The sequence below is a fragment of the Necator americanus genome, chromosome I, assembly GCF_031761385.1.
Source record: "Necator americanus strain Aroian chromosome I, whole genome shotgun sequence".
NCBI lineage: Eukaryota > Metazoa > Nematoda > Chromadorea > Rhabditida > Ancylostomatidae > Necator > Necator americanus.
The window spans coordinates 4,007,860-4,021,185 of record NC_087371.1 but is presented as its reverse complement, the minus strand read 5'-3'; the positions used below and the strand labels follow the sequence as shown (position 1 = coordinate 4,021,185).

General features: G+C 39.0%; 1 protein-coding gene across 1 annotated transcript; it reads left to right on the top strand.

The window, feature by feature from the left end:
• Window positions 1-70: 70 nt before the first annotated feature.
• On the top strand, window positions 71-1,047 carry RB195_004410 (uncharacterized protein; the record flags this gene model as incomplete). The annotated part of the gene is made up of 5 exons (XM_064182247.1): window positions 71-142; window positions 229-317; window positions 460-567; window positions 623-743; window positions 823-1,047. The coding sequence occupies 5 exons, from the start codon at window positions 71-73 to the stop codon at window positions 1,045-1,047; spliced, it is 615 nt and encodes a 204-aa protein (XP_064033514.1).
• Between the last annotated feature and the right edge of the window lie 12,279 nt (window positions 1,048-13,326).

The following is a 13,326-nucleotide window of genomic DNA, read 5'->3' as shown; positions in this document are numbered from 1 at the left end:
TTCTGATTGGTTAGAAGAAGTTCATAGTTACGAATTTCATTGTTTTCCTTCTCCAAAATGTTTTTTTTTCATGTCTGTATGTCTACTGGAGGGGCACAGCGGTGAACATGTCGCTATTTTATGTGAAGAGTACGAAAAACTGGTGAGCATCAGTGGCTATCAAACGTGTAGTCACGATTTTACCAGTACTCATGAACTGTGCAAGGTTCTATGTTCATTTTTGTGCAGCGTCCTACTGATGGGCGACTCATCAAGTCGACAGATGAATCTGCATGCCGGCGAAGTTCACTATTTCCTGGGACTGGAGCTATAGACAGGTGAGTCTTCATATTCCACTTAGGATCTACTAACTAATGATAACTAAGAGCTGGTGTTCAGCAAGAGGATTTTCGTGAAACTTGTGGATTACTTATCGGTGTTTAGTAAGTTGCGAAAGCGTTTGAAGAAATATCTTTGCAGGTACAACTTCAATTTCGAGCTTAGCCGTTTGCAGTTACCCAGCGGTAAGATGCAGCTCGTACAGTACCTACCACAAGTGTACAGTGCAACCAATGGGGTAGGAGAATGGTAAGTTCTAACTGTCTTCGCTATGATTTTAGTTTCACAATTGCTCGATCTACAGCTCACGTCGCCACGGATTCGAGTTGACATCGGCTGAGTTTAGCGAATTTTGTGATCGCCTGGCAGCATTACCGGTAATCGAACGAGGCACCTACAAGAGAAGTCGCGGTCTTGCCTTACTTGTGAGTAAGACCACCTTAATCAATCGTTTATCGTTGTTACTGAGTTATTTTTGATTTAAGTTTACTCCTTTTTTTGCAGGGACAGCCGTACGATCTCGTTAATGCGCTGCCCCAACCAGAGAACTTCGGAGACATTCCGGGTAGCACGTTAAGCAAGATGATTCAAGAATATAGTAGAGGCATGGATGTCATAAAGAAAAGGAGGAAAACGTTGTTTACTTATAGCGATGAACTTGTGGATAAGAAAAAGATTGAGTTCTACGAATCTATGATTGAGAAATTGGATAAATTGCTCAGTATTTAGTGTACTAGTCACTAGTTTTGTGCTTGTGCTAAGTTTTTAACTTGGGGTTTCCGTTGAATTTAATAAAACTTTTTTGTTTTCATTCTCATAGTTGAACAACTGTTTGAACTGTCATACAGTCTTTTTTATATATTCATACCAGTTCCTATCATGTTTTGTTATTATGCACTCAGCATCGGTTCGACACACAGTTCTGATTTTTCCGCGATGGATCTTTTTGAATTTTTTTTTCATGATGCGATGTAATACCTATCATTTGAAGAAATCATCGTAAGTACTTAGTACTCGTTTTCCAGATCCACATAGAAGTGTTTCCTTCTTTTCCAGATTGATGAATAGACAAGGCTATCGCTCATGGAAAGTCTGAAGGAAGCGGTAGAATTACAAGATCTGGGATCTGCCGACATGGATAGGTGTTGTTGTTGAATATAGAGCATCTTTTGAAGTGAAGCAACGGATAAAGGTGGGTGAAATCCCAAGGCAACCGGGATATATTTGTTCTCGGGCATCGTTTAACATGCATTTTGCTATTACATATTTGATGGCACAAAACCCTCGCAAAGTACTTTTTTTTCTCGAAAGTCCCCCGTCGAGTGGTCGAAGAAGCTTCATGCCATCAATGCCTAGTGGAGTGAAGCCGACCCAAAGTGCAAAAAAAAAGTGCTAAAGCACCACTGATCGTAGCCGGAAAGGGCGCAGAGTATTAGACGTGGCCATTGAGCAGTTAGAGCAGAATTTCGGCAATTTTTCTTGTTAATGACCGAAAGTGCGGTTGTCCTTGCTCTTATGACATCATTCCTGATGTGAAATATTTGTTTAGTGCTGATAAACTTCAACTTCCGTATATTTTCTTGAAGGAATTACTTTTGAAAGATTACATTAACGATTTCAAATGCGTTATCTAACGCGTTAATTGCAAGGGAACGGTGTGAACTCTTTAGAGGATGAGACTAAACTTTTGCAAGATTTCCGCTAGTTTTGGTCGAGCTTTTGAAAGAATACATTAACGATTTTATGCAGATGCTCCAGATCGTAGATAGTAGCATGGCAGAGACAAAATTTTGTGTGTTCACATACATGAACAGTCAAAATTAATAAATAATTGAGCATTATATTTTGAAGATATGATTGATACTAGAGATGGTTGCATCTTATCTGAAATGCTTCTTTGTTCAGGTTGCGTTTGACTCGTAATCCTAACGACCGTGCATGAGCTGTTCAATACTGTATACAATTTTTAATTGATCTTCTTGAGCTGTAGCCAAGATTGGTATTGATCTACTTTATTAAACAACAGCTAAAACTGCGTTTCAACACGCTAAGTTTCAAAGACAGTCGAACATGGGCAATACTTTATACAATGTTCTAGGATGGTTCCACTTTTCGTTAATGTAGCATTAGTAGAACTTCAGTTGCATTGATTCCTCACAGGTTTTGCATCGATTTTGTGATATAGAAGGACCGAGAACAGGTAAAACATCGCGCTGGAGACTTCATGAAATGCACATGTGAATAACCTTCAATTATTCGTTGCAATTCGTTGCAATGGACTCCATTAACGCTTCTGAATTTAACGTTATAGTAATCTAATTCACATAAAGAAAACCCCTATGTAAAAAGAGTTTACTGCGCTGTTCATTTGGAATTGTTGTTCAGTTGCTTCAAGAGATTTTTCTCCACGAAAAAGATGAAAAAAATGTGGTGACTCATCGTCGTGAAAGATGAGAAGATGTGCCTGGGAAAGTCAGTGCAGACGGCTGAAAGTCCTTTCTTTGGCGCAAACAGTGGGCCTGATCGATTTATTGATATTTTTTTTGGTCAGTTAGCAGAAGTCAAAAATGGACTTTTTAGGAAGAAAATTGGTCAATTCTTGTGTAGTTGTTGTTTAAGCTCAGTCAGTGCTTATGTACGGACAATAAGCGTAAAGACAGAGACGCTCAGAATTGTTTCAGATCAAACAACCAGAATACTTACACATAATATTAAGAATTCTTCCTACAGTAGTGCTTCTTTTTTGCTTTCGGCTCTTTAATATGACGATTTGACTGATGTGTAGTTTCCGCAATCACAGACAAACTAAACTAACCACTGTAATAGTAGGTAAATTCCCTGCTCAGAAGTAACTCATCACCAAATCGACGAAATTTTGGAATCTCTCCATGAATACATACTTGTAGGGTGGTAGTTCACGACTATGAGCGAGTGATCACACTCAATTCCTTTTGTATACTAGAATGGTGCACAACCATGTTTGATTCTATCACTCCAACGATGCAACTTATTACGGGTAGTAGAAGGATGGAAATAAGCGATCGTGCAGATGTGGCTGCTCATGTTGCTGATTAGAGTTATATTAGTTGGATCGTGGACGCTGGACGTCAACGGAATTGCGCGCGTTTTATCGCGTAGCAAGTTGCAAAGTAAGGAGCACGGGTGCAAATAAAAATAGGAATAGGGTAACTCAATGAACGGCAGCACTTTTATCGAACTTTCTACTCAGAATTTTCTATTGCGGTGGTTGTTAAGAAATTGCTTGCTAATTTGCTATAGTTTCCATTTGTATTCATTACTGGATTCATTTATTTCTTTCGGATTCGTGGAACGAACTTTTATTCTACAGTTAGCACAGCGACTTCATTAAACTTCAGTGTAGTGCAGAACGCTGAAGTCCTCATGTAGTCCTCTGATTCGCTTGGCTAACCGTATTATCTCTTTCTGTGGTCGCTTTTTCGTCTAAATCGCTTTCCGAAGAGCAATACGTTGTCCTCAAAGTGCACATCTTTAAGAGCTTGCCATCGCCACGTGGTTTACAACATACGTCATACGTTGTTCATATATCATTTTACACTTAATTGTATTATTTTCGGCTGCTGTCCGGCACTAAAAGTTTATCCAGCCCTTTCTCTCAATTTTGAATCAATCTTGTATTTGGGAAAGGCAGAAGAGAAGCGTTACCGATCCTGAAATTGATGTTGTCATCGAAATCACTGACTGAATACGCAGAAGTTAATTCAGTTAACGAGATCGAGGTCGTTGATTTTCAGTGCTCAGCTAGCAGTCAACCAACCGTTAAAAAAGAGGGTTGAAGGGTGCCACACATCTGGTACCCATCAAGCCCTTTTTTAACGCATCAGTGAGGTTTTTGCCGGGGAAACGATGAGCAAAAGGGCACATCTGACTTCTGCATGTCTAGTTCTAGAAGTCCATACGATTATGTCAATCAACTAAGTACAAACCTCGTTCATTCTACATTGTCCAATCGATATATCGATCATCTTCACAGATTTTTTGCGAGTCCCTCATTTATTTAGTAGGATAAGCACTATTGTTTTTCTAGGGTAGACGAAATTTTTTCCCGACGTCCCACTCCACAAACCGCTCCAAAGTCGGCTCGCCTAAAGTAAATATAGACGGTCGCGTTCGTCGTGTGGTTTTAAAGAGGAAAGTAAACCCAGATGATATGCAGCACAAACCATTGCGGTCCCAAACAGACATGTCTGCATCACTTTAACCATGTAAGGTTATCACTAAGGTATCGATTAGTGCGTGAGCTTCTGTACATAACTCTTCCAGGACTCACTAAATAAATTGTCATACTCGTCAACAAAAATAGTAAACTAACCAAGCCACAACAAAGCGAACTCCGAGATAAATTGCAGAATTTGACGCAGTCGTTTCCACTTGTATTTAAGGGAGCTGCTCTGAAACAGCCCATGCAATCCAGGAAAAATTGTGCAAGGGAATAAAGTGCACGGTAGTTTCTGGTGGAAATTAGGATCTGATAAAAGGGGAACCGGTGGTAAGAACCGCAACTTCGTGAATGTGATCGTGGAGAAGACTAGTGGAGGTTAGCACCGATGCTTCTACGCCAGGTTGTTGCTGATATTCACTTAGGTTACGATAATTTGTGTAAATACCTCTTTAATAACGATGGACGCATTCTCTGGTGAACAATTTAATTTATAAAATCTTGCGTTGTAAAGAATTACGGCGGTTTTACGGGTACTTACGAAAGCGAATTGTTTTCGGGAAAAAGTAAGCAACAAATGATGTCGAATAGGTCAAGCATTGTTTTTTTCCCAAAAATACGGTGATAGTTGAACATACAGTACGATACCAAAGTGATCTGATTGGTAATTTTGGCGTTCCACAGCTCTCATGAAAACCATTTGTGATCAATTAGTGAGTAGAATTTAGTTTTATGTTTTTCAACCAAAATATCCCACGTTAGGAAAAAGGCGAGGGTTTGGAAACATCGCATATCTATACGAAAACGGAACAAATAACGTTTTTCTGTTGGTCCGGGTGGAATTTTTAGTATATTCGTCAGTAAAATATTCATAATATTCTGGGTACGTTCACATTCCCTAGTTTCGTTTTTTTTTCATCTAATCGTAAGGCAGCAGGCGAGTTTTCATGCAACGTGATCTGTTTGTTTGACCTACGACGATGATGGGAAAGAAGCGGAAGCCATATAACGGTGCGCTAAACAAATAAACAATGTGAAGCTGGGTTCACATTTTGTGCCCTAAATCTGGTTTCACTAAGAAAAGAAACCGTTGAGTGGAAGAATTGGTCATTTGCCAAGTTTTCGACATACTCTTGAAAATTTGTTGAATAACACGAGAATAACACCTTGTGGAATTCTATTACTGGTTTTCTACAACCGCGGGTGCATAAAAATGTAGTTCTGTCAACATTCCTTGATTTTACTGCTTTTTTTCATTTAACAGATGTCGCTTGTACTGTCTCATAGGTTGTTTATGGAAAAATTTGGTCACTCCTTAGTATAAACGGGAAGTAGCAGCACGCCGTCGCTCATCCAGTCCAGAGATCAAAACTTACCCCAACTTCTGTACAGTTCCTCGCTCGTTGTCACTCTTTTGACCTGTTCTTACTTCATTTTTATGGAGAAAACAATTTCTGATACCAATGGTCGTAAGGTACGCCTTTGTTTTGTGAATTTAAGAGTCCTACTACTATCAGTACTGTTTTTTTTCTGGGATATATTTTATTGTTGTGGATTTAGTAAATTTATGCGTACTATAGTCCACATAATACAGTATCGTTTGGGAAATGCACGCATACTACATATCTGATTGTTTTTGCCGGATCTGACCGTAATTTTCTTTGAGGTGAAGTAGAATGAGTGGCATATTAATTTTTCGGTTACCCTTTGAACTTTTTGCGGCTCCGACAGCTCCAATAGCAGTTAATTATAATGATAGCAATCGATCCAGCTGTTTACTGCATCAGCTCCGCACTGTTGCGTATTTATAGCAGTTAATTAGTTTGTAGTTTCTAGTTGATTTACGTTAAAATCGCTCGCAAACGTCACTAAGTAGCTCTTTCCCTAAGTCCTCGGGCGATGCTTAGCTCTGCTTGTCGCTCGCCCAGACGATCCAGATCAGAAGGATTGTCGTAATTCCCACTTAAACGTCATTAATAGCCGAGTATTGAATTTAAGTCTAAACTCTCGGATATAGTTCGCTGTTGCTCGTGTGATGCGTATAAGCCTTTGATACTTTGGATTTCTCGAACCTCGATTTTTGATGCTATTTATAATTTTGAATGCAATACGAGCACTTTTTAAACGTTCAAACTTTTCCTCCGCAACCTCTCTGTTCGAATAAACGCGCTGCACTTTTTCGGGGGGAAAAACCAGTACAACCTTTCAGATTACGCACTTTGTGAGCTTCAAAATAGCAAAGTGTTTTGCATGCGGTTCGTTCTCACGTTTCAAATGCGAACGTATTCTAAACGAGCCATCAGGAAAACATCCTTCGAACAGCCGGCTGCTATTTACCATCGCGCCTAGCCACGCCCACTTTTTGATGCATGCGGAACTCAGAAAAAAGCATCTGTGAATGCCATTGATCATAGCCTACAAGGGTTTTGTTGAACCCCAAAGTTGGAGTTAGGGAGAGAGAGAGAGGAAAAAAGAAATAGAGGACGTCGAAGCAACATGTGCCAGTATTTTCCTGGAAACGATAATTACAGTTTTTCCACTGAAAATCTCAGGATATAGGGTGGTTTCTGCTTCTGGCCGAGATAGAGTGATTTTTTTTAAAAAAAAAAAGGTTTTCTTTGCACGGTAACCATCAAAATCTCTTTGGTGGCAAAGTGACATCGAACCATGGCGGGACTCGCATTTTTCCCAGGACACTGATGAACATATTTCGTCCTCTGGGGAATTTTACCGGTAAAACATATCCTGGAAATACGGACAAGTTTGTTCACAGTAAACCAAAAATCAATCGAATATTCCTCTTTATTTGTAGCGTCATCTTTCAATTAAACCCTTTGATGCACTTTTATCGAAGATATTTTCACAGAAGGCTCGCAATTGCAATTGTTGAATCGAAAATCAGAAAATACGAACATTTTCGATTACAGTAATCCAGCCGCACAACATATAGACACCTTATCGTGAAGTTGAACGCTTCATAATTCCTTTCGGATTTCGTGGCATTCATTAATCCGAGTAATAATTGCATTTAGAATCCCTAGTTGTGCGAATATCCGAGTGTTTAATTTTTCTGCACATACACACTTCCTTTAGGTCAATGCTATAGAAATAATATTTTAATATTAGGGAAAAAAAATTTTCTTTTTCATTTTGGAAGAGGCTGATTGGGTGGACATAGAAAATTTAACTTTATTTAAAAAAGGCGCCTTTGAAGGTGATGTTGTTGATTTTTTTAATTTTCAGTTTTCTTCTTTTTAAGATTTACTCTATTAAATCTGAACTGTATTTAAATTGAAAATAAAATTGAAAATATGAAAAATTATTTGAATCTAAACTGTATTTGCGTACTTCTGCAGCACAGTTACAAATTTTCTATTGATGAGACTACACATCCCAAAAATTCAACTTTTCTGTAAATTCGGACAATTCCTCTCACTTTCTGGAATCAATCAATAAAATTCGATCTATGATTTTATCCTGCAAAAATTGTAACGCTGTTCGTGTGGTGCTACTAATGTGGCGTTGAGCGCGTGATCGACGGCCTTTCTCGTTTGAGCGAGGAATTATTTCGAAGCTGAAAACAACATAGACTAGTGATAGTGAGGAGAGTACGAAGAAGCAGAGAAACAGAACAAAAGAAGTGATCAAGCTGTGAAGAGGCGCGCCGAGACGTAGACGAGCAGACATTGCCTCCGACTTACCGTAATCGTTGGGCCGGGCCACGTGCAAGTGATCGATGTCACAACGGAACAGCAACAGCAAAAATGTGTTCGTTACAAGTTGATTGTGAGAGTAATCCGATCTGTCAGTCCTTTAATAATCCTTATGGATTGCTAAAAATTGTGGCAGTACAAGTTATAGTCCTTTTATTAGACTGTTGCCTCAGGTGAAGTGAGGAGGGAGAGGTACTTTTGCAAAAAATATGTCCTTTAAAAAACATGTGGATTCTGTGCACGCGTTCCAGTTCTCCAGGAACAGCACTCACACTCTGTGTACCAGACAAGTGGTCTCACCTCTAGAGGTGCTCAACCGGTTAAAAGTTTGAGTAATCTGCAAAGAGTTTGCACTTCACGGTTGATTTTTGTCGCATTTTTTTGGGAAACACTGCGAAAATTTTGAAAATTTTTAGGAAAATACTCACTTAGGAGAAAATGCAATCCTACATGAATAGGAGGAATTAGTAGATATGCATTGTGACATTGCACTCGCACAGCTTCACCTCAAATCGTGAATGGAGAGCTCGAATTTTTCGAACATTCGTTCGAGTACGAACGAGTAAGTAGAAGCTCTACATAGACATACTTGAAAAAATTGGATTTTCACTCAGAAAAGTTTAAAATCTCAAGAAAGGTAGTAACTCAGTTCTAGCGTTTCCACATTTTTTTCGTTGATACTAGATTTTATCATAGAATTTCTGAGGAATTTTCGATGTTTGATGGTGAATTAATTACCGTAATTCTTGGAGCACATTTTCATTTCTTTTCTGGACTACTTCTTTTTCTTAATGATAGTATCCTGGGCTTTCAACAAAAGAGCACTGTACTTTTGAGTATGGTAACTGTGGAAGGGACGTGGGAGAGAAAAGTGCGACATAAGGCTGAAGTGCGGGATTTTTCGTTGCAATAGCGATGCGGAAATAACGACACTGTACTTGCAACGCAAATGAACATTGTTCTGTAATTCCAGAAAGTACAAGAGCGAAAGTTGTTCCGTTGACGTTCTCGAAATCCTACAATCGTCATCATCGAATCCACGTATTGATTTTTTTTTGCCCTTTGTCTTCATTTATTTTTTCCTTTTTTTTTTCGTCATTTTTATTGTATCATGAGTTGATATAATAGAGAAAGAAAAGGAGGACCCCTTTTCTTTTCTTTCTAGTACATTTCAAGATAAAACTGGTAGGAGATTAACAAAGCTCAGGGGGTTTCCCGATCTACGGATGTGCTTATCATTTCTAGGACGAGTTTCCTCGAAACATCATTACCGAAACGCTAAGTATATGCGAAGTCTACGTGAAGTCGCGAAAGCAAGTGAAGAGTTGAATTTCTGGGTTTTAGAAGTAAGCTTCTGGAATGAGATGGTAACCCCAAGAAATTTAAGTCCAGCTACTCCAGAAAGAGAAGAAAAAAGGGCAGAAGTCCAGCAAAAATTATCTGACGTACGTAAAATGTCCATTTTATGCCATGCGATTAGGAATTTTCATTAATTCGCCTGGAAAATATGCGAATTTTCACTTCCGGATCCCTGAATGTAAGGGTTCACGCTTTACATTTAAGGGATTTTTTTTTTCGTTTCTCCTGCAATTTCTCTTTTATTAACCTGAATTTCAGCCTAAACTCTCAGAATTTTTCGAAGAATACTCTACTTTTCCTAAGTTCCAATTAATAAATAAAGAGTTCCACTTGGGCTAAATATGCTTAGCGATATGACCCATCCCTAGTTTGTTACGGTAACTTCTTGAGTTCTCATTTAAACGTCGTAAGCTGTTATCGCTCGAAATACAAGGATCGGGCATCCATTTACTTTTTTTTCAGAGCTTTCTATGAATATTTCACGTTAGCGGCTAACTTCTGTGCAAGGAAATAGAACGTTTTGAGATTTCTTCTGGATAGTACATGAAAATCGCATTTACCAAGATTTTCTTGTTTTCATTATTTTCTAAGTTTTTTTTTCCCCAGAAGGTTCTTTATTTATTGAACTTTTGATTTAGAGGAAATGGTACGTAGTCCCAAATCAATGCGAACTTGTTGAGAATTGAGCGCAACCTAAAATGGAGAAGAAAATTTGTTAAAATGAACATTTCTTAGGAATTGATTGGAAAAAGACAGATGTATTCGAAAGACTTAAAAAGAAGTTCCTATTTGAAGGATGAAGATCCTTTTCTCTCCTCCGAAGACTCGAGATCCTCGATGTTTTCCTCTTTCAATCATTATTAAAATTCCTGGAACTCTGAAGAGTTTCGCTGCTAGATTCGTAGTTTACTGTAGTTCAAAAAAGTGGAAATTTTTCCTAGGGAATGCGGTAGAAACGGAACTCTTCTGATGTGAATCTGTGGAGGGCGGTAGAGTAGACGACGAACCGACGATGTAACCACAATCCTCCTCCACCATCACCACCACACACACACACACAACTTGTGAACTAAAAATAAAAACATCGTTGTTTGTGTGCGTGTGCGGCTCTTCTGCGCCGCGTGCACAATCTGTGCGAGTTTACGCATTTCTTTCCCCAACTCTGCACGTATTTCGTGAATCCGTAAGAATTTTCGTAGCGCGCTGTGCATCGTGAACGACGACGTATAGCTGCCGACCCCTCAAGTAGCTTTTGTCGTTCATGTGGTGTATGCTGTGTGCGTGTGCGTGTGTGTGTGTGGCGGGTTGGCGAGAATAGTATAGCGGGACGTCATATGTGGACTCTGAACGCAGTTACGTCGACGATAACGCACGACGACGAGTGTTTGCAAGGATTCAGGAGCGTGGCACGACAACGTTGTACAGGGACGCAGTGTTGTTTTTCAGCACTGACAGCTCTGACATTGGCGCCCCGAGGGTGGCGAACGGCAAAAACAACCTCTCTTCTCTTCCACTACTACTCGACTGTCACGCCCATTTTTTGCAGTATCACATTCTTCTCACTCACACACACACACACGCGCGCACATGTATACACGCAAACATAGTTGCAATAAACTGGCAGCGTAGGAAGTGATTGTTGCTGGAGGATCGGACGAGTTTTCCGGATTTCGGTGAACGATTCGATTTGTTTCGTCACGTTAGTCAGTCGCTTCAGTCCAAGTAGAAGGTGGATGTTTTGCGTTGGAGGAAAATATTCCTGCCTTACAGGTTGCCACAGAAAACTCAACCAGTAGTCCACGGAATACATTGCTTTTCATCCGTGGATTACATGGATGGGATCTATGTTGCAAGTTTATTTCACGGGAAAACATACTATGAAAGGAAATTATATTACATAATTTCTTTTGTATTATTTTTCGCTCGTCTAAGTAACCGATCCAGACCAGAAAATTTTCATCTTATATTCATCTCGTGGAGAATACTACATATCTCCCACAAATTATGGAAATACATCACATAATTATGGAAGTTTCCGTAAACACAGTATAATTTGCAATTGTTTTGTTGACGCGCAATGACGCAGACAATAAAAGAAATTCCATTAAGTTTGTTTTTTTTCAGTAGAATGGTGGAACAACGTCATTAGACCTGGTGATCATCTATCACGAAACCACGTTACTTTTCTCTATTAACAAAAAATTTTCCATTCGTTTGCAAGCACATTAAATAATTCCGGTGATTTCGACTTCATAAGTTGGTGCTCTATAAATATGGTGCATTTGCGGACTTTTTGCGCTAGATACTGGGAGTAAATTCGTTTTCATTTTGTCCTGAATTAAACTACTCCATAAAGCGGTACAATATAGCGACTCCACTGAAATAGACAGCAGGAAACTAAATGTTATTTAATCTTTATTTGACCACTTCAGATTACGGTAGTCAGTGAAAAATTGTGCAAATAAAGACTTTCTCAAGAAGGAAGAAGATAAAGAAAATTTTTTCGTAGGTAAAACTGTTCGATTCTCCCAGGTATTGGCAAATATATGATGATCTCGGTGGTAATAGCAGTGGGTAACATACCCCTGGAGAGTTCTAGTGCAGTCGGTAAGACTACGGATGGCTGTGGCTACAATCGATCGGAGGTTCGAATCCCCCCTAGTGCAAACTAAGCCCTTCATCCCCCCGAGATATGGTTTGATGGTTTGATCAGCGCCATGCACTTTATTTTTGTCCTAACATAGGCACTGTTAACAAATAATGGTGTCAGATCGATCGATACTAGTCGATAGTTTGTGAAAAAGTCTAGAAAGGAATAGAATGGATATTTTAGTACTATGGCCCCTACTGATATAGTTGTACGGGTTGTGTGAACTTTTCTCTGGTTCTCTGATTCCTCTCTGGTTTGGACTCAGCACAGAGTCCCTGCAAGTTTTTTTTTGTTGCTCTTCCTCTATTTCTGATTTAATATCTAATTTTTGATTTTTTTTCCAAAATTCAATGTACGCGATTTCACTGACGTGGGGGAAGTTTGGTTGAAGTTTGGACGAGCTTCCATTTTATTTCATTCTATTTTTATTATTTTTTAAGCACAAATGCAACTTGCATATTTGTAGTTATAGTAGTAATTAATTTGTTGTTGTTTATAGTTACTCTTCTAGTCGGACTGACAAATTTTTTTTTCAGATTTTTTTTTCATTCGCCTTGTTATTCTTACAATTTCACTGTTCGTATTATGAAGAAAAAGCAGTCGATAATTTTTCAACCGTTTATTTTGATGACTTCAATCGATAAACATAGAAGACACTATGGGAAAACGAAATGAATGAATGTGGGAGGTTGTACATAAAAATGAGGAGAACGCGTTCAACTGATCAGGGGGGAAATGGTACGTTAAAGGACGTATTGCCCTGATACGGTACGTGATTGGATGAGAGTGAATAGAAAATATATAATTTCTTTTCATATTACATATTTCCTTATGAAAATATAAGGAAAACAACAACATTCTCGTCTTTTGTATGAGGATTTCTCATCGATCGATAAATGGAAAACAGCGTCAACAATAAATGAATGAATCAATCAATCAATCGATAAATGAATGAATTCAATCAATCGAATACACAGAATGAAGAGAATGCCCACGCCGAAAGACTCTCACTGTGCAGGGGGTTTTCGGGGGCAGTCCCGCGAAGCTACCGTGTCAGAACCGAGGTGTAATCGGGGCGAACGGTGGGG